Source organism: Mandrillus leucophaeus, unplaced genomic scaffold (assembly GCF_000951045.1).
Source record: "Mandrillus leucophaeus isolate KB7577 unplaced genomic scaffold, Mleu.le_1.0 Scaffold338, whole genome shotgun sequence".
NCBI classification, from domain to species: Eukaryota; Metazoa; Chordata; class Mammalia; order Primates; family Cercopithecidae; genus Mandrillus; species Mandrillus leucophaeus.
In genome coordinates, this window is record NW_012103565.1 from 3,124,810 (window position 1) to 3,147,300 (window position 22,491).

The window sequence follows — 22,491 nt, forward strand, 5'->3', positions numbered from 1 at the left end:
TCAGGTGCAGTGGCCCATGCCTGCAATCTCAACATTTTGGGAGGCTGAAGTAGGAGGATCGCTTAAGCCCAGGAGTTCAAGACCAGCCTGGTCAACATGGAGAAACTCCATCTCTACTAAAAATAGAAAAAAATTAGTGGGACGTGGTGGTGCACACCTGTAGTCCCAGCTACTCAGGAGGCTGAGGTAGGAGAACTGCCTGAGCCTGGGGAGGTCAAGGCTGCATTGAGCCATGATGACTTCGTCACTCAAGAGCTCTGATGGAGATGTACAAGGAGATTAATGTTGTTGTTATGCCTGTTAACACAACATCCATTCTTCAGCCCATGGACAAAGGGGTAATTTTGACTTTCAAGTCTTATTATTTAAGAAATACACTTTAGGGAGGCCGAGATGGGCGGATCACGAGGTCAGGAGATCAAGACCATCCTGGCTAACACGGTGAAACCCCGTCTCTACTAAAAAATACAAAAAACTAGCCGGGCGAGGTGGCAGGCGCCTGTAGTCCCAGCTACACGGGAGGCTGAGGCAGGAGAATGGCGTAAACCCGGAAGGTGGAGCTTGCAGTGAGCTGACATCCGGCCACTGCACTCCAGCCCGGGCGACAGAGCGAGACTCCATCTCAAAAAAAAAAGAAAAAAGAAAAAAAAGAAATACACTTTATAAGGCTATTAAGCTGCCAGCCACAGTGATTCCTCTGATGGGTCTGGGCAAAGTAAGTAACTTTCTGGAAAGGATTCACCATTCTAGATACCACTTGTGATTCATGGGAGGAGGTCAAAATATCAACCTTACCAGGAGTTTGGAAGAAGTGGATGCTAACCCTCATGAATGACTTTGAGGGGCATAAGATTTCAGTGGAGGAAATAACTGCAGATGTGATACAAATAGCAAAAAACTAGAATTAGAAGTAGAACCTGAAGATCTGACTAAATTGTTGCAATCTCAGGATAAAACTTGAATGGATGAGGAGCTGCTTCTTATGGATGGGCAAAGAAAGTGGTTTCTTGAGATGGAATCTACTCATGAAGATGCTGTGGACAATGTTGAAATGACAACAAAGGATTTATTAATAGAACATTACATAAATTTAGTTGATAAAGCAGTGGCAGGCTTCGAAAGAATTGACTCCAATTTTGAAAGCTGTTCTATTGTGGGTAAAATGCTGTCAATGAACAGCATCACATACTGCAGAGAACTCTTTCGTGAAAGAAAGAGTCCATCAATGTAGCAAACTTTATTGCTGTCTTATTTTAAGAAATTGTCATAGTCACTCCAACAGTCAGCAGCCACCACCCTCATTAGTCAGTGTAGGGTCCAGCCCTATGGGGCTTTGCGGGTGTTCTCCCCGTGTGCAGAGACGAGAGATCGCAAGAAATAAAGACACTAGACAAACAGATAAAGAGAAAACAGCTGGGCCTGGGGTACCACTACCACCAAGACACGGAGACCAGTAGTGGCCTCCAATGGCTGGGCGTGCTGATATTTACTGTATACAAGACAAGGGGGTAGGGTAAGGAGGGTGAGTCGTCCAAGTGATTGATAAGGTCAAGAAAGTCACATGATCATAGGACAGGGGGCCCTTCCTTTTCAGGTAGCCGAAGCAGAGACAGAAGGCAGCATACGTCAGCGTTTTCTTCTATGCACTTACCAGAAAGATCAAAGACTTTAAGACTTTCACTATTTTTTTTCTACTGCTATCTTCTAAGAACTTCAAAGAGGAACCAGGAGTATGGGAGGAACATGAAAGTGAACAAGGAGCATGACCACTGAAGCACAGCACCACAGGGAGGGGCTTAAGCCTCTGGATGACTGCAGGTAGGCCTGGATAATATCTAACCTCCCACAAGAAGCTGGTGGAGCAGAGTGTTCCCTGACCCCTCCAAGGAAAGGGAGACTCCCTTTCGCGGTCTGCTAAGTAATGGGTGCCTTCCCAGGCACTGGCTATTACCGCTTGACCACGGAGCCCTCAAGTGGCCCTTATGCGGGCGTGACAGAGGGCTCACCTCTTGCCTTCTTGGTGACTTCTCACAAAGTCCCTTCAGCACCTGACCCTATACCTGCTGGTCATTCCTTAGTTATATTAGTAATACAACAAAGAGTAATATTAAAAGCTAATGATTAATAATGTCTATACTAATGATTGATAATGTCCATGATCATCTCTGTATCTAATTTGTATTATAACTATTCTTATTCTAACTATTTTCTTTATTATGCTGAAACAGTTTGTGCCTTCAGTCTCTTGCCTTGGCACCTGGGTAATCCTCTGCCCACAAGTCTGCAGCCATCAACATCGAGGCAAGACTCTTCACCAGCACAGAGATTAGGACTTGCTAAAGGCTCAGATTATTGTCAGTATTTTTTAGCAATAAAGTATTTATAAATTAAGGTATGTACATTGTGTTTCTAGACATAATGGTACTGCACACTTAATAAACTATAGTATAGTGTAAATGTAACTTTTACATGCACTGGGAAACCAAAACCTTTTTGTGACTTGTTCTATTGTGATATTTGTTTTATTGCAGTGGTCCAGAACCAAATCTGCAATTATCTCTTAGGTACATCTGTACACTACTGGTGGGAATGTAAATCAGTATGGACATTATGGAAACCAGTATGGAAGTTCTTCAAAAAATAAAAAATAGAGCAACCATATGATCCAGCAATCCTATCACTGGATACATATCCAAAGGATACGAAGTCAGTATACCAAAAAGACAACTGCACTCCCAGTTTATTACAGTATTACTCACAGTAGCCAACATATGGAATCAATATAAATGCCCATCTACAGATGAATGATAAAAATGTGTATACACACACATATATACACATTCACACCAACAATGAATACTCAGCCATAAGAAAGAATGAAATATTGTCATTTGCGGTAACAATGGATGAACCTGGTAAATGGATGAACCTGGAGGACATTATGTTAAGTCAAATAAGCCAGGTACAGAAAGACAAACATGGCAGGATCTCACTCATATCTGGAATCTAAAAATGTGATTTCATCGTAGACAGTAGAAGGGTGATTATCAAGAGGGTAGGGGAGGGCAGGAAGGAATGGAGCACTGAGAGAGGTTAGTCTTGGTCAGTGTTACAGTTAGAGAGGAAGATTAGGCCAGGCACGGTCACTCAAGCCTGTAATCCCAGCAACTCAGGAGGAGGAGGTGGGAGGATTGTTTAAGCCTACGAGTTCGAGACCAGCCCAGGCAATATGGCAAGCTCCTGTCTCTACAAAAAGTGAAAAAAAAAAAAAAATAGTAAGTCTGGCATGATGGCGTGTGCCTGTAGTCTTAGCTACTGGAAAGGCTGAGGTGGGAAGATTGTGACAGGAGTTCAAGGTTACAGGGAGCTATGATCGTGCCACTGAACTCCAGCCTGGGTGACAGAGTGATACGCTGTCTCTAAAAAAATGAAAGATAAAAAGGAGACAGGAAGAATGAATTCTGGTCTTCTATTACATAGTAGGGAGACTATAGCAAATAACAGTGTGTTTTTTCCAAGATAGCTAGAAGAGTTTGAGTGTTGTCACTACAAAGAAATGATAAATGTTTATAGTGATATGGTAATTATCCTGATTTGATCATACCATAATGTATACCTGCATTGAATGTTTGCCATAAATATGTACAATTTTGTGTCAATTATAAATTTTTAAAAAATTGATGATAGTGATTGCTCCTAGAAAGGTAGACAGGGCAAAGAAACCTGTTATGCTGGGAGGTTGAATATAATTCAAAGATACTATAATGTTTTATTTTCTTTTTTACAAAGAGACCGGGGCCAGGTACAGTGGCTCATGCCTGTAATCCTAGCACTTTGGGAGGCTGAGGCAGGCGGAATGCCTGAGCTCAGGAGTTCGAGACCAGCTTGGGCAACACGGTGAAACCTCATCTCTACTAAAATACAGAAAATTAGATAGGCGTGGTGGTGTGCACCTGTAGTCCCAGCTACTCTGGAGGCTGATGCAGGAGAAGTGCTTGAACCCGGGAGGCAGAGGACGCAGTGAGCCGAGATCACACCACTGCATTCCAGCTTGGGTGACAGAACGACGACTCCATCTCCAAAAAAAAATAAAAAATAAAAGAGAGACTGGAAGTACATACAATGGAACATTAATAGCTGTAAATTCTGGATGGTGTGAGTTATATTCCTTTATATATACATTCTATCTTTTAAATTTCTTGAAAAGATAGTAAAAAAAAATTGGTGAGAACACAGTGAAATGATTACTGTAAATCCATCACTATCCATGGACTACAATGTACTAATGCCTAATGCATTAAAATGAGGGGGTAGGGGAAGGTAAGGTTATGTTTCCCTAAATAATTTCAATTTATCTAGTGCTTTTGAATAATGTTGGAAAGGACATAACATAGTAAGAAATATATTCTATAACTCACCTTTTGTTTTTCTTTTCCATTTAATTTCTATCTTCTTTAGCCTAATCCAATTTAGTAATTATTTTTATTCCTTGATTTATTTTATTTCATTTATTCTTTTTTTTTTTTTTTTGAGACGGAGTCTTACTCTGTTGCCTAAGCTGGAGTGCAGTGGCGTGATCTCGGCTCACTGCAACCTCTACCTCCCGGGTTTAAGCGATTCTCCTGCCTCAGCCTCCCAAGTAGCCGGGATTACAGATGACCACTCCAACAACCAGCTAATTTTTGTATTTTTAGTAGAGACAGGGTTTTACCATGTGGGCCAGGCTGGTCTCGAACTCCTGACCTCAAGTAACCCACCTGCCTCGGCCTCCCAAAGTGCTGGGATTACAGGTGTGAGCCACCATGCCTGGTCCTTGATTTATTTTAGTATCCAATATCTTCTTGTTTTTCAAAGGTGGTACCTGGAAACTACTTGTTCCCTATTATTAAGTGTCAAGTTCCTTCTTACCACTTTTTCTTATAAGGAATTATAGTATAATCTGAACTCCGGATATTCTATTTATTTGTCTATCTGAGATAAACCGCCCTATTTTCTTTCATTCAGAATTCACTGTAATACATTCCTTAGGCTCTCATGGCCCTGTTCTTGGTTTTGACATAAGTTACTTACTCTCAAGTTACTTATACACTTAAGAGATTTATAGAGATAGTAAACTGTTCTGTTGTCCTTTTCAATTTGACTTAACCAAATAAATATGTTTCAAATTGGATTCTGTAGTATATTATTCTGTAAATGTCATTTGAGTTCCCCATTTCGCCTATGAATTTTTTTTTTTTTTTTTTTTTGGAGACAGGGTCTCACTCTGTCACTCAGGCTGGAGTGTAGTGGTGCAATCTTGGTTCCCCACAACCTCTGCCTCCTGGGCTCATGCAATCCTCCCACCTCAGCCTCTAGAGTAGCTGGGACCATGGGCATGCGTCACGATACCCAGCTAATTTTTTGCATTTTTGGTAGAGATGGGGGTCTCACCATGTTGCCCAGGCTGGCCTCAAACTCCTGAGCTCAAGCAATCTGCCTGCCTTGGCCTCCCAAAGTACTAGGATTACAAGCATGAGTCACCACGCCTGGCCTCAGGTATGAAATTTTTGGTTCCTGTTTTGCTCTTTGGAGGAAGGGGAACATTAAATATTAATGTAGATGACTCAAATTTTTCTTGGAATAATGAAGGGATTAATTCAGGATATATGTGAGAGAGAAAGTATCTGGGTTATCTTTAGTTCTTAAATAACAACAAATATTTGAATAGTAGTTTAATGTCCTTTACATAATTTCCTCATATGACACAACAAATACAACTCCAAGTTAGCCACTACTTGGAGCTGTATTAGAACTACTTAGGACTAAAATTTGTAACAGTAAATATGCTGGTAAAACTTGTAATTTGGAATTTACATTTCAAGAAAGTCAAACTAGCTTAAAAGTATTCTTCTTATGACTAATAAAGAAAAACTGGGAGATACAAGACTCTAGTTACTGAGCAATTAACACAGAGAAATACATGTTTTACATTTAAGAAGAGTTAGGGAGGAGTGGAAGGAGATGAGAAAAAAAACAGAAAAGGAGAAAAACATAAAAATAAAACATAAAAATGAACCTAAAAACATAAAAAAATGAACCTTAGAAAAGATTTTTCTTATCTGTGCTTCATTTTACTAAATAGAAGAAAAAAAAACCCAACTTACAAGTCTTAAGTATAAAGTAACCTAATTTCATCCCAATTTTATGGAGAGGAGGGTTAACTTCATTTAGGTGTGAAGACACATTACTCAAAAAAAAAAAAAAACCAGAAATAAACAAAACCAATTCTATGTAGAGTATTGTAAATCTAGTTATTGATTAAAAGTGCCAGAGGTAAATTCAGGTGTCGTTAGTCACCCTGAACATCAAAGTGGAGCAAGGCTTAGAGGTTGCCAAATGATTATCTAGCTTTGGCAAGGCTAAAGTAAGAAGTCATTCTATCCTCTATGACCATTAAGGGGGCATATTTTAAAACAAGAATGTAAACTGTATTCATCTAAAGAATGCAGTAGGTAAATCTGTTATTTTGCTCAGTCCCTTCTTTGGTCATCCTCTTCTGAAAGGCAGGTATATTAATTTCAGTGTACTTAAAGATGTTGGGTCTTGTATATATACTAGGCTTTTTATACAGTCTCTTTCAATAATTTAAATTAAGATATTTAAAAAAATGGTTGGGTGTGGTAGCTCACACCTGTAATCCCAGCACTGTGGGAGGCCGAGGCAGGAGGATTCATTGAGCCCAGGAGATCAAGACCAGCCTGGGCAACATGACTAGACCCTATCTCTATTTAAAAAAAAAAAAAAAATTATATATATATGTATATATGTCTCATGAGGTTAACACTTGCACTAGAAGGTTAGAGTTCAGCTGGAGCAGCTATGTTTGGTCATGTGGGAAGAGAAGAAACCTACTGGTAACAGATATAAGTAGAGTTGAGACTGTGTCAACCCGGACCTTAGGTACTGACTTTTGAGTTCCTATTTTAGTGTTCACATGGCCTGCTGTGTTACATTTTCTGTTCTTCAAGACCTATTTTACTTACATGTATGTGTGTATGTATGTCTAGGTACATGTGTGTGCATGTTTTTTTTTTAAATAATCTTTTGGGTTTGTGTGCATGTCATGTAAAAAGCCACATAATGGCTTAAATTTACACCTGTGTCTTTAAGTAGTGGTGCAAGCCCAATATCACCCAGTATGCTAACCACAGCTGCACGCCTCATACACTTCTAATAAAGTCCACTACTTAAGCTAGCTTGAATAGGTGTGTACTCCTGACAAACCAAAGTTTACACTTGACCAAAAAAAAAAGAAGGAATTCAGACTTCTAAAATCACAAAAGTATAAAAAGGATATCTTTTTAATTATTATTTTTTAATTTTTACATTTACCTATGTCATAACTCACTTATATGGAGTAGAAATTCAGTTCAACTCAAGAATAAAATACTGACTGGGCATGGTGGGGTGGCTCATGCCTGTAATCCCAGCACTTTGGGAGCTGAGGAGGGAGGATTGCTTGAGACCAGGAGTTCACGACCTGCCTGGGCAACACAGCGAGATCACATCGCTACAAAAAAAAAAAAAAAGTTAAAAATTAGCCAGGTGTGGTGGTATGCACCTGTAGTCCCAGCTACTTGAGAGTCTGAGGTGGAAGGATCGCTTGAGCTTAGGGGGTCAAGGCTACAGTGAGTTGTGACTATATGCCACTGCAGTCCACCCAGCGAGACAAAGTGAGACCCTGCTGTCTCAAAAAAAAAAAAAGAAAAAAGAAAAGAAAGAAAAGAAAAAACCCCACAAAAAACTGAAGCCTGTGTCCTATTAGACCCAAGATTTCATCCTGGGGTTTGCCACTGATAGTCTGTGTAATCTTTTTTGTGAAATAGGGTCTCACTTTGTTACCCAAGCTAGAGCGTGGAGGCGTGATCATGGCTCACTGCAGCCTTGACCTTCCAGACTTAGGTGATACACCTCAGCCTCCCAAGTAGCTGGGACCATAGGCATGTGCCACTACTCCCAGCTAATTTTTGTTATTTTTTTGTAGAGATGGGGTTTTGCCATGTTGCCCGGCTAGTCTTGAATTTTTGGGCTCAACTGGTCCTCCTGCCTCAGCCTCCCTAAGTGCTGGGATTACTGGTGTGAGCCACCATGCTCAGTCTAATCTTGAGCAGTTTAGCCGGGGCTGAGAATCCCTGGCTTAAGTTATTGACCATTTAGTTTACCAGGCAGCCTATGTGACCACTGGCCTGCTAAGAGGGTTTAAGTACTGAAAGTAAAATAAGCAATAAACTTCTGGCCTGCAGAGGAAATATCAAAGGAATTATTTAAACATAATTCCGGTCAAAAATGAAACGCTTCCTTGGAATTCTTAATAGCAAAGGAAGAAAATCCTAAGCCTAATAAGACATGTACCTTCATCTGAAAGGATCTCAGAAAGCTCAACTCAAAGTTAGATATAATCTCAAAAAAAAAAGCCTCTGAGTGTCAATACAGTACAAGAGAGATGGGAGATTCTTAAGGAAATGAAATTCTGATTATATAATCACAAACAGTCCTAAAGAGATGGGAAAACAGTTAAAGAAACCAACTCAATTTTTCTGGGCAGCTCGGATTTTTACAAGTATACATACAAAAGAAGACAGTTAATTATGAATACGAAACATTGGTATGAACCAGTAAGAAAAGTATCACAAAGCCTAGTAAGAACCGAGGTTTCCAAAAATGCTAATAAAATAACAACAACAACAACAACAACAACAACAAACAACTAAAGTTATGCTCAGAACAAGAAAATAATCGGTTAGGAGAAAGATAACGTTAACTGATAACAAAGAGAAGGAAGAGTTTCTCAAAAACAATTCTGTGTTTGTCTTTTCCATCTGTAAGTATGGCTCTCAAGTTGGAAACAACAAAAAAATAAAAAGAAACGGAAGTCTGTGACAGTTAAAGAGAGGGTACTAGAACTCAAGTTTATTTAAGCACATAGAAGACTCCACAAATTAAATCTCAAGGTCTGGGGAAAAAAACTTCAAATACGGAAAAATTAAAAATAAAACAGTACTGCCCTGATTTTTTCTGCGACCACTTATCCTCAAGTTCTCACTGCCCTGATTTTTAAAAAGGGAAGGAGGACAGGTTACAGAAAATATAGAAAGGTTAGCTTAACATTGGTCTCTTAAAAATTTCCAGAAAAAGGCATCAAGTGTGTGACTTCTAAATATTTGGAATTTAAAAGGCCAAGACTAGGTGCTGAGTCAACAAGTAGGTGAGAAAAATCAAAATTAACTGAATTTTCTTTTTTGACAAAGTTTTCAATAAGTCTGAATAATGTCTGGCAATGCCACAGAATGCTACGGCAGTGAACCTTGATTTTTCACGACCACCTTGTAAGTGAGAAGTGTAGGCGGGACAACAGTAGAAGTAAATTCACAGTTGCTTAAAGAGTTCTTTCTGAAGCATAATAGAAACAGTGTCTAGTAGTGAGGCAACCACAGGTTTTTATCTCTGGTCATGTCCTGGTCAATATTGTTTTCGGTGACCATAATGAATATTAGAAAGCTTATTTATTTGTACAAGATGATAAGCTAAAAGGGACAAAAAATATTCCAAAATTCAAAAAGATTCTGGTAAGCTGGTATAATGAATTTAAACCAAAAAAATGATACTTCACAGGAATAAACCACTCCTGCATTTAAGTTTAAAATATAATGTCTAAATACATAGATAACTGTTTGGTAGAGAGCTTGTTTGGTGTAATTTGCATGAAAAAGAACTTTAGATTTTAGTGATTTAGACTCAGTGAATTTGTTCTTAAAAACTTATGAAATTTTACACTGTATATTCAAAGGTCAGAATTTCTAGGAAAAAAACTGTTTTGTAAGCTACTGAAATGGCCAATTAAGGAGCTAAAGTGTAAACTTAGCTTTAGAGCATTTTAAAATAATTTTATGGGCCTTTTGAGACCCACTCAAACTGCAATGACATCTCAAGTATTTGTAAATCCAAATCATATAAAACAGTGTCTATCTACAACTCTCACAGACACAAAATCAAAAAAAGAATTATATATTGAGGTTTTTTTTAGTCAATTTAATATTGAGCAGAAAGAACAAATGAAATTAGGGTAACAAAGAAGTTTCTTTCTAAAGATACTTTTTTTTGTGTTTTGAAACTATGTTCTTTACTCTAGAGAACTTTCAGAAACTTCTCTGTAATTAGTACTTGAAGGGTTAGGCCCAGGTATTATCTACTAAAAATAAAGACTACATGGCAGAGTATCAGATTCACTCTTCTGCAATTCTCCTTTATGCCAAAGAATCTTTACTCAATGTAATGATAAAATGAGAAAGGAAAGGTCAGAAAAATTTAGTCTATTCATAAGCTTATGGAATATAGACACAGACCCATAGTCTATACATAAACTTTTTGATACTACTTCAGAGCTGTTATGCATTGTGAAAACTCAACTGATACTGAAAGAAACACTTTGACATTTTTAAATTCTCCGGTATAATCTAAGCACTAAAACAAAAACAAAACAGAACAAAAAAAACACAGTACTTGGTAGATTTCAGTGTATTAATAAATTACACAAAGACATCTTAAGCTAAACTTTATAAAAAGACTTAACTAGGAATATTAAATAACCTATTCAGAGACTCATGAAATTCTATCCTACATAAAATACTAAAATATACAACTTTTAAAGCTTTAATGGGAAAAATTTTTTTTTGTATATCTCATCTATTCTAATGTCAAGTGATTTATAAAGAAGAAATCTGTAGGAGCAAAAGCATTAATAACAAAGAATTTATATACATACAGAAATGTACAGTCTTCTGGAAAGGAGTTTCCATATGATGTAGAGGGAAATGCATTGGATTTGTTTTCCTGTTCCTTCTGAGTCACAGGCATATGTTCTACACAAAAAAATACAAATGTGAGCCACAAATATACCAAGTTAAAAACCATTTGCTATAAGTATCCAAGTAATATGTTCATTGACTAGAGTCTGCCCATATGGATCCCTAAAATATGCAAACATATTAAGGTTTCAAGATTGAGGCAAAAGATTAAATGTCAGTATTTTCAAAAATATTAATAAAATAGGATAAAACACTGAGGACAGAAAACATTTCTACTGTAGAAACTCTAGTTTGGCCTGAACTTGATTTGAAGCTTAACCAATCTTTAAGGTGGACATTGAGTATCCCTGCTTCTGCATGCATTTTATAGAGAAATCACATAATTCTTAAAGGCTCTATAAAAGTCAGAAAATGAAAAATTTATGTACCTTTTGTTTTCCTATTGCTCTACAACTACTTTGGCGAGGGGATGAAGTATCTGGGTATCTCTTTTGATCTAGTTTTCACATTTCTTCTTTTTTTTGAGACAGAGTCTTATTCACTCTGTTGCCCAGGGTGGAAGGCAGTGGTGTGATCTTGGCTCACTGCACCCTTCACCTCCTAGGTTCAAATGATTCTCCTGCCTCAGCCTCTCCAGTAGTTGGCATTACAGGCGTGCAAAACCACACCCAGCTAATTTTTGTAGTTTCAGTAGAGACAGGGTTTTATCATGTTGGTCAAGCTGATCTTGAACTCCTGTCCTCAAGTGATCTGCCCACCTGGGCCTCCCAAAGGGCTGGGATTACAGGCATGAGCCACTGTGCCTGGCCCACTATATTTATTTTCTAATAAAAAAATTATAACTTACTTTCCCCCTCAAAAAAAATTTAATAAAAGGATATTGTATTTCAAGGTTGCTCTGTGGCTAACTGAAAAATATCTGTCTTTAATTTTCCAAGTAAAGAAAGGTTTAAAATCTGATAGCTGAGCCAAACACAAGGTTCATGCCTGTAATCCCAGCACTTTGGAAGGATGAAATGGGAGGATTACTTGAGGCCAGGAGTTCAAGGGCCCCCTGAGCAACAGAACAAGGCCCTGTCTCTACAAGAAAAAAAAAAAAAAAGAAAAAAGTTAGCCAGGCGTGGTGGCGCATGCCCGTAGTTCTAGCTATTTGGGAACTGAGGTGGGAGCACTGCTTAAGTCCAGGAGTTGTAGGCTGCAGTGAGCTATACTTGCACCACTGCACTCCAGCCTGAGCGACAGAGAAAGACCCCATCTCTAAAATAAATGAATAAATAAAAATTTGATAGTTGAAGAGAGCTATGTAAAAATAAAATAAAAATTTAGGACCTTCCAAATTTATTATGCCAAAGGGAAAAGTTAAGCCCTGAAAGATGACTCATGTAACATGATGATTTTTTTCTTTGGTGCATGATCATTGCTTTCTGACTTCTGTGTTGAGATGTTACACATTAACTAGACTCCCTATTCTTTTTTTTTTTTTTTAAAGACACAAGGTCTTGCTCTGTCACCCAAGCTGGAGTACATTGATGTGATCATGGGCAACTCCACACCCGACTAATTTTTAAAATTGTTTTGTAGAGGTAGACTCTCACTATGTTGCCTGGTCTTGACCTCCTGGACTCAAGTGATCCTGCCACCTCAGCCTTCCAAAGTTCTGGGATTACAAGCCTGAGACACCATGCCTAGCTAAGATTCCCTATTCTTTATTCAGACTTAGTCTAAATGATATGAAGAAAGAGACCCTTGTGACCGTTACCTGTTTACAACAGCATGTTGGCCAACCCGCTTAGAGTGTAATCAAAAGTAGCCAATCAAATATCTGTATGTTATCCTTTGCACAAAAATGCGGTAATCCTGTTCAACACCTCTGTTTTGCCTATATAAATAATCCTCATTTCTCCCCACACCAGAAGCATTTATCACCATTCTTTGGTATAGCACCAGTCCTCAGATGGCTACCCTTACGCTTTGCACCTGAATAAACTCTCTCAAAATTAGATTCTGGGCTGGGCATGGTGGTTCACACCTGTAATCTCAGCACTTTGGGAGGCTGAGGCGGGCGGATCACCTGAGGTCAGTAGTTCGAGACCAGCCTGGCCAACATGGTGAAACTCTGTCTCCACTAAAAATACAAAAATTAGCCTGGTGTGGTGGCAGGCGCCTGTAATCCCAGCTACTCAGGAGGCTGAGGCAGGAGAATCGCTTGAACCCGGGAGGCGAAGGTTGCAGTGAGCCAAGATTGTGCCACTGCACTCCAGCCTGGAGGACACGTACAAGACTTCATCTCAAAAAAAAAAAAAAAAAAAATTAGATTCTGACCCTTTTGATTATTTTAGGTTCACAGCTGTAACTGATTAGAAATCAATTTTACGAATTAAGAGTTTGACTTTTCCTCCAGCTAGTTTATTTGCATGAGTTACATAAACCTGTATTAACAAATATGAGCAAAATAAATGTATATAAGCATAGCTGGAAATAGGATTTACTCAAAAACATGGAGATTTAGTCATTAGATAAAAGAGAAAAGGTAAATAATTTCTCTCAAGAAAATACTATCCAATCCTTCATATGGAGACAGAGGAAATATTGACAGTTACACATCATCAAGAAAAATAAACATAATTAGCAGTTCGATGACAGCCTGGGGAGTGTAGGTTGGATCCAGGACAGCTTGTTTTGACCTCAACACAAAGTTCTTTTGTTTCTCTCATTCTCAACATTGTTTTTAAAATAAATGCTAGCATGAAACCTTTTTTTTTTTTTTTTAAAAGACAGGGTCTCACTCTTTTGCCTAGGGTGGAAGGCTGGAATGCAGTAGTGTGATCCCAGCTCACTGCAGATTTGATTTCCTGGGCTCAAGCGATCCTCCTATCGCAGCCTCTTGAGTACCTGGGACCACACATACATATCACCACAGCCAGCTAATTTTTTTTTTTATTATCTGTAGAGATGAGGTCTCATTGTGTTGCCCAGGTTGGTCTCAAACTCCTGAGCCAAAGTGATCCTCCCACCTCGGCCTCCTAAAGTGCTTGGATTACAGGCCTGAGCCACTGCATCCAGCCCACATGAAACTTTATTACCAAAGGTTTTCAATCCTTACATTTGCCAACAATGTCAATTACATAACTCTCCCCAACTGTTTACTTAAAAACACTTCACCACTAGCAAATAAATATACTCTTATCTTGATGCATTTGTTACATTTCAGAGGGACAAACTATATAAAAATACGAAATTATAATATTCGGCATTTCTATGATAAAATTATTTTCTTAAAAGACCCCAAACAAAAACCAACTGACTTTTTGTGGAAAAAAGTTTCTTCAGAATGAAAAGAAATCTTTAGAATTAGTTGTTACCATTTTTCTTGGTAACAAGTGAGGTTAAAAGCCTCTCCCTTGCAAAACTAAATATAATTCGTTAAGGATTGTCCAGATGAGATATAGTAGCATAAAAATTATTTTGAATTGAAGACATCTGAGAATGAACAAATATAGGAAAAGGCTTTCTCTGGAGTTCCCTTATCTGTCTAAAAATAGATCCTCCAAAAAAGGAACTCAATTGTCATAAATCCCCTCCCAGAAGTTTCATCAACCAGGAATGATTTCATCTTATCAGGGAGAATAGAGGCAGTCAGTACTATACTCAGACACTCTTACAAATCTCCCACTTATTCTTGTAGGGCCCATTTATCTTTGAAGTCATGTGTTCTTCCAGAAGTGCTCCTCTGCCCCTCCTTTTCACCTATTAGGGTGGTATAATGTGCTCTCAAATCTCACCAGTGCTTTGGGTATTCACTTCTTTCTGTGATGCTCCTGTGAGGCAGGAAATTAAAGAAAGAAAGAAAAATAAAATTAAAAAGAAAGAGAAATAAGCTTTCCCATTTTAGGACGACTTATCCCAGAGGCAGCAACAGGCACAGCCCAAACCCAGAAAAGGTCTTGATAATACTATCTAAGAAGCCAGGACACAAAGAAATGTGCTCTGGGACTCTCCCAGCACTCCCTCAACATAGGGAGGAGAAAAACAAATTTTCCTTTCTCTTATGGTATGAGTGTATAGATTCCTGTTCTCTGTAACTAGTAACTTCAAGTATTCTGTTTTATCTAAACAGTGGAGTGAAGGTCATGAGCTGTCTGAGCAGGCCTGAGTTACAGCCACCTGGGCACCATAGTGAAGGTCATGGAATAAGCTGTGCTAGGCACTAGAGAAAAACCTAGATAACAGACATCTGGGCTGCAGAGCAATGGTCATGTGTAATCCTGAGTCATGAACCTGTCACAATTTGATTAACTATCTTTGTTCTGCCTCTGTATCATTGCTTTCGCGCCACTACGCTTTGTGCCACTGTAAGCTTGTTTCTGGCTAGCCCACCCCCTTGCATATAAAAGTCAACTGCTGTCTTTGTTCTGGGCCCAGTTTTTGTATGTTAAGTCTGCTGGGTCTGAGTGCACTCAATAAAGATCCTCCTGTATTCACCCTAAGATCTCTCTGGTCCTCCTAATTCCCGCATATAAAATTAAAAGTTGGCCAGGCGCAGTAGCTCATGCCTGTAATTCCAACACTTTGGGAGGCCAAGGCAAGCAGTTTGCCTGAGCTCAGGAGTTCGCAACCAGTCTAGGCAACATGGTGAAACCCTGTCTCTACTAAAACACACAAAAAAATTAGCCAGCTGTGGCGGCATGAGCCTGTAGTCCCAGCTACTTGGGAGGCTGAGGCAGGAGAATTGCTTGAACCCAGGAGGCGGTGGTTGCAGTGAGCCGAGATACCACCACTGTACTCCAGCCTGGGTGAGAGAGCGAGACCTCGTCTCAAAAAAAAAGAAAAAAAAATTAACACATTTGTTTATGTCTCTTCTCCTGTTAATCTGTCTTCTATCTTTTGTTACAGCCCTTATCCCCCAGCCACTGAGATAAAATTTTTCCTCCCCTACAATTCTGAGGGTTACTGAAGGATACTGTGAAAGGAAGACTGTTTTCTTCAAGAAACTACTCTTCCAAAGCTATGGCTACTGAAATTGAGGATACTTTTGAATACCAAATGGTTTACTTAAAATAGACTGGTGATGCTAGACTATATTTTCTGAGATTTAAAAGCCTTAAGACTCCAAATTATAAAAGACAAAAATCATTAAAATTTATTGACAACATCTAACAGCATTAATATAAACCTAGTAAATATTGTACTTCCTCAAAACTTCAGCAAATGTGTGATAGACTAAGATTTATGGAATGGTGATTGATCCTGTTAAAATGTAACATCATAAGAAATATATATTTGGTTTCTGCCCTGGCTCCTGACATAATTCCTAAAACCCTTCTAATTTCAAGTAACAGGTGTGAGCGGAGCATCTTCTGTTTTAATATTTGTCTTAGTCCCCAGTTCCTGACATAAGAACTTCTGAGACCCTTGGAATCTCCAGTAGTGGTAAGAGCGTCTTTTGTATGCTAATGACTACTGAGAGGTGAGGTGTCCCTAGACAGCTTCAGGATGGGGGCTGGTTGTCAGAAAGACCAAGGCACTTCTGACAAAGGCATGGTTAAAGAGTTGGCACTTTCATCCCTACCCTTTCCACCCCCATATCCAGGGAAGAGAAAGAGGCAGATTAAGCAAATCACCAATGGGCTGATGACTGAATCATGCCTATGTAATGAGACCTCCACAAAACCCCTGAACAACAGGGTTCAGAGAGCTTTCAGACTGGTGAATGCATCCACATACTGGGAGGGTGGTACACCCCAAAACTCCACAGGGACAGAAGCTCCTGTACTCAGGCCCTTCCAGACTTTGCCCTGTGTACCTCTTCACCTGGCTATTCATTTGTATCCTTTACAATACCATTTATAATAAACTGGTAATCGTAAGTGCTTCTGTGAGTTCTATAAGCCATTATAGCAAATCATGGAATCTGAGGAGGGGGTTGTGGGAACCTCTGATTTGTAGCCAAGTCAGTCAGAAGTACAGGAGGCCCAGGGATTGTGACCAGTGTCTGAAATGGGAGCAAGTTGGTGGGAATGAGCCCTTAATCTGTGGGATCTGTGCTAACTCTGGGTAGCACTAAGTGTCAGAACTGAATTAAATTTTAGAACACAACATCCATTGGCGTCCACAGAATACTGGAGAATTGCACGGCATGGAAAACCCACATTTGGTGTCAGAAGTTTTGAGAGAAGAGAAACAGTTTTTCTTTAGTATATTATCTTTGATCCTTCTAAACTGATTTAGAGCTTGGAAGACTGATGGTCTAAAAGCAATCTAGAAATAAAAGATTTACCCACCATCTTATCTACACAAGAATATATCTTTCAAGTATTGTTCTTCACAGAAAGCGGATATATAGTGATTTAAAGGTACAATTCTATTTGCCCTCTTTAAAAGAGAAATTTTTCCCCCCCAAAGAAGACACACATTTGTTAATTCTTTCCCATTTGTCTCTAGATGGGTAGGACTTTTCATTTAACAGAGGAAACTGTGATTTACGTAACTTAGAAATGTGGATGTTAGATTTTATTTTAAATTATCTTTAATTAGCCCGACCTATTAAAGCTATCCTGCTTCATGGCAAGAAAATATCAGAGAATACTCTACATTGGGAATAGAGATGTACATACCCTTTATTGATGTTGAACTGTTAATTATAGTTGCTTCATTCACTAGAATCATTGCTTGGATGTATTCTGTTAAAGACAGAAAAACAGCATCACCATTACCGTTATTCATGGTGCCAGCTACTGTGCTGAACAATTTACATATTTTATCTCATTTAATCTTCACTACTCCCTGAGAGGTTAATAGTACTATCTGCATTAGAGACAAAAGAAACTGAGGCTCAGAGGTTAAGCTATTTATTCCAGGACATTCAGCTAGGAAGTAGTACAACTGGATTAGAATCTAGATTCATCTGACTTATGGAGGATTGAGAAGGAACATTAAAATGAAAAACAGTGCCAATTTTTTTTGATAAACACATAATAATAATGTCATAAGAACATCCAGAAAGTATTAAAAATAATCTGGAGAAAAATTTGCTTCAAAACCATATGTCCTGATGGATTGAGGACGATTCCATCTTAAAGTCTTACGTTCTATAACCAACCAGGGTTGACAACAAACAAATAGAAAAAATAAAAACTTGGATGACTGAACTAACTGCCTATGTAGAACACAAATTTTGCTTTCAGAAGACTGGCAGAGTAAGTTCTGTTTAAAGCAGGCAAAATAAAGTTATATGTACTTTTACACATATATATGAAAATACTAGTTGTCTCTGAATGTGGAATAATTTTTCCTTGTTATATTTTTCTGTAAGTGTCAAATGTTATGTTACTTTTGCAACATTCCCCTAAAAAAAAGATAAACAAGAGAAAAAGTAGTTTGAGATAAAAAGAAATTCAGTAGGTATTATTCAAAAGTAATTATATCCACCTACTTTTACAAACAGCAATATTAGAAATAGAATGACACTACACTGCTAGAGAGAAATATTTAGTATTAAACATATTCAAAGTTTTTATTGCTTCATACCTTTATTGGTGGCAGACCCATCTTTGATCTTTTGTTTCAGTGACTGCAGCACATTTTGTACTTGTTCAAAAATGAAGTCCACTTTTCCATCATCTTCTAGCTCCATCCAGAAAGTTTTTGCATCGCCTAAAATTAAAATAAGTGACTAGCCTAAGAGCTAATAGAAAAATACTGTAATTTATCTAAGGAACATGTTATAGAACAATCTACTTGGTTTCTAAATAAGATCAAGACTCATCTGGTCTATCATTTTCCTTGAGGAAAATATTTTAGTAATGTTTCCTTACAAAGAGCTAGAAACAATATGATCTAAGTGTCTCACCCATTTCTGTTAATTTTTAAAATACATATTGAAAACTTTAGTGACACTTTCTTGACTAGAAAACGGAAGAAAGACTTCACTGGAGAGTGGTTGTGAGGTATATGTATAGATTATACATACACTTTTAAAAGTCTTAGGGATATAATCTCCACTGAGTGTGGTTTCAGAATGAGACAACTCAATGGCTGCTGAAATAACTAAATGTCCAACAATATTGCTTTTAAAAAAAGTCTTCTGTACGTTTAATTGCATGAAGCAAATTAATGTTTAAAGTTTTACAGAGAAAGTTACATAAATGAGCCAACATTTCTGATGCCCAGTAAGCTAATACTTTGAAATTTTCCTAAAGAAACAATCCTTTCAAACTTGAAAACATAAGAAAAACAATTATAAGTAGGCAAAAGCTAAATCTCACATCATGTTTAAAAGTAACAAAAATACCTAAAATGCTAAGCATAATTCATTTATACAATGTTACAATGTATAAAATTATTTAAAATCAATGAATAGGGCCTTAAGCAAAGGAGAGACATAGTAATAATTACATTTTAGAAAGGTCACTGGAGTAGGCACAGGGAGGATTAATGAGTAGACAGTCCAGATGGCTTACAAAAAATACATTTTCCTTAACACAAGTTAAACCCAGAACTTCCAAGTTTGGCAAAGAAGGGAGAATTTGCATAAGGGGCTTAGGTATCAAAGTCTCAATTTCTGCCGGGAAAGTCACCTTTCCCAAAGGGGACTTTGGCTAATTAGTGCTGCTGCCAACACAGCAGCCTCTGGAGGGGTGTTGTTTTCCTACTAATACTTTGGCCTGATGTATACTACGTAAGACTAAGCTTACTTCTAATTCCCCATAGCACAGCTCAAACAAGATTTCAAGATTTTAAACAAGAGCAATGTGAGAGGACAAAATAGATGAGAACTGGTGCTTAAAAGGCAGGTAGGGGCATGACAACGAAGGCCCTATGTGCCATGCTAGGCAACTTTTATATGGAAAGCTACCCAAGAGGTATATGGATCTTATGATGTGATTAGTTATGTTTTCCAGAAAGATCACTCAGGTAGCAGTGGGAGAAGTCATGAATGATTTCCACTTTTTGCCTCAGGCAATCATATGGACAATAATGCTATTCAGTAAGGTACGAATAAAGGTAGAGGGACAGGTGAAAAATTCAAGTAGTAAGAGGCTCTCTGAACAAACTGGATGCATAGGCTCTAGAGTAAGATCTGGTTCAGAAATACAAATTGGAGTCATTAACATACAAATACTTGCTGATGCCATAGAGTAGACGTAATTCCATAGGGAGAACATACAGAATAAGAAGGGTCTTATGTAGAACATGAACAATACAAGGAAAAGGAACTATAGAGACTGAGGTGGAAGAGAAACCCAGGAAAGCAGTATCTCAGAAGCCAAGGAAAGAAGAAGAGTGGTGATTAACAACCTAGGCTTTGGAGTTCAAGCGTAGTTGGGTCTGAATACTAGTTCTGACCCATTTATTAACTGTGTGACCACATCTATAAAATGGAAATAAACTGGGCACAGTGTCTCAGGCCTATAATCCCAGCACTTTAGGAGACTGAGAAAGGAGAATCACTTGAGGCCAAGAGTTCAAGACCAGCATGGGTAACATAGCAAGACCTCATCTCTATAAAAAAATCAGCCAGGTGAGGTGGTACATGCCTGTGGTCCAAGCTACTCAGAAGGCTGAGGCGAGAGGATTGCTTGAGCCCAGGAGTTCTTGGCTGCAGTGAGCAAAAGGGATTAATCTTTCATTGTGGAATTTTAGAGAACAATCAGCTTAATGAGAAAAATATTTTTGTGAAGCAGGGCTTTCTCAGGGTGCCTAAAATCATTAAGTTTTTCACTGATAATTAACAAAAATCACTTTTAGGCAAAATTATTTTTCAAAGCACTTCATAGATTATTGTTACATTTCCCTTCACAGATATGAGTCAATACTCCTTACTAGGGATTTATCTTTATTAGAGGTGGACACTGAGATGTATTTTGAAGTATTTTGAAGTTTTTTGGAAGTATTTAAAAATAGCCTTTGGTAACATTAAAGCATTCTGGAATCACATATAATTCTGTCCTGTTCTGAAAAAAAAGCAGTGATGCTAAAAGACAGCAATCAGGACTCAATGAATTTTTTTTTTTTTTTTTCATTTAAAATTGTCTCAGAGGCTAGGTGTGGTGGCTCATGTCTGTAATCCCAGCGCTTTGGGAGGCTGAGGCAGGCAGATCACTTGAGGCCAGGAGTTTGAGACATGCCCGGCCAACACGGTGACACCCCATCTCTACCAAAAACACAAAAAAGTTAGCTGGGCATAGTGGCATATGCCTGTAGTCCCAGCTACTTGGGAGGATGAGGCATGAGAACTGCTTGAACCTAGGAGGCAGAGGTTGCAGTGGGCTGAGATCGTGCCACTGCACTCCAGCCTGGGTAACAGAGCAAAACTCTCACAAAAAAAAAAAAAAAAAAAAAAGTCTTGGAAATGCCAATACATGCTACTAAATTATTCTGGTAGGAAATACTTAAAATGAGTTATTTAAAAAGTAAACAGAGTAAATGCTCAATCTTGGAACTGATTAATAAAAAGGACATTGGTAATACAATTTAAAAAAACAAAGCCAATCAAAGAAAATACTGAATCTGCTTCTACAATAAATGAATGTAACTAAGCAATTCATATTTATTTGCTCTGGGTTTTAAATAAATATGTTTTTCCTTATGACATCCTTATTATCTCTTATTGCTACGTTTAATTCTCATTAAAATGTCACTTGTTCCTCATGTCTTCCTTCTTGATCAGAGGTAACCAAACTTTCTGATAAATGAAACTAATAGATCCAGTTAACAACTTCTGTGCACAAGGAGACTAAATGAGTATCACAAGAATCATCTGGGTGACTTTGATTTTGACTGTAGACATAGTTACTACAATATAAGCAATTTTAGTTTCTTGCTCCTGATCTTCACTTCTTTGTGCACTGTATGCATGCTCAGCATTATAACCTAGAACTGTAAATATTTCAGTATATTTTATTAGAAGATATTTACAAGGAATACTGGAGCAGGTACTTGAATTGAAGATCAATTCAGGATATTAATATTGCTGGTATTTGCCCCCAGAAATGAAGAATACCATCTGATAACTTCATTATCTGTTCAAACTCTCTTTTTTATTTAGCCAGTTATGACTATTCATTGCAAGACTATAACCATGAGGCAAGAAGTGTAGCAGCCTTGTCATGAAGGAAGCCAAGTAAATGGTATAGTTATAGTACGTCTACCAATCTCACTTTAGACAGTCTTTGTAAACAGACAATGATCATGAATAATACTGATCTGAATCATTTGCTAGACAAGTATTTATGAAATACTTACCAAATACATTACTAATGACCTCAGTACACAGAAACATATATAGTGACAGGCTTTAGGGTATTGGTCTAGAGGAACTCTAAGGTATCTCTGAGCCTGTGATTAGCAAAATGTGGTCTGTGGACCCCTAGGACTACCCAAATTATTTCAGAGAATAAACAAGGACAAACTATTTAAAAAATAGTATTAGGACATTTGCTGTTTTTATTGTATTGACATCATCTGATAGTACAAAGGCACTGGTGAGTAAAATTGTTAGTGTCTCAGCATGAATCAAGGTAGTGGCATCAAACTATCAGTAAGTCATTGTGATCTTCACCACCAATTTCATCTAAGTATATCTTTAATGAAACAACATAAATGATTACAATGATTTGCACAGCCATTATAGTATAACGGCTGTCTC

The 22,491-nt window shown here is 38.0% G+C and overlaps 1 protein-coding gene across 2 annotated transcripts in view; it reads right to left on the reverse strand.

Annotated features, from left to right (window-relative positions):
- The window catches only part of SETDB2 (SET domain, bifurcated 2), an 82,920-nt gene that overhangs the window by 50,523 nt on the left and 9,906 nt on the right, over positions 1-22,491 (reverse strand). The window contains exons 3-6 of one of the 2 annotated variants that reach the window (XM_011988786.1): positions 18,372-18,497; positions 17,459-17,524; positions 14,627-14,662; positions 10,802-10,898 (exon numbers count right to left, since the gene is read on the reverse strand). In XM_011988786.1, the coding sequence (XP_011844176.1) occupies positions 10,802-10,898; positions 14,627-14,662; positions 17,459-17,524; positions 18,372-18,497 (325 nt within the window). The remainder of the gene's footprint in view (positions 1-10,801; positions 10,899-14,626; positions 14,663-17,458; positions 17,525-18,371; positions 18,498-22,491) is intronic. The other variant, XM_011988785.1, reaches the window with a different exon arrangement.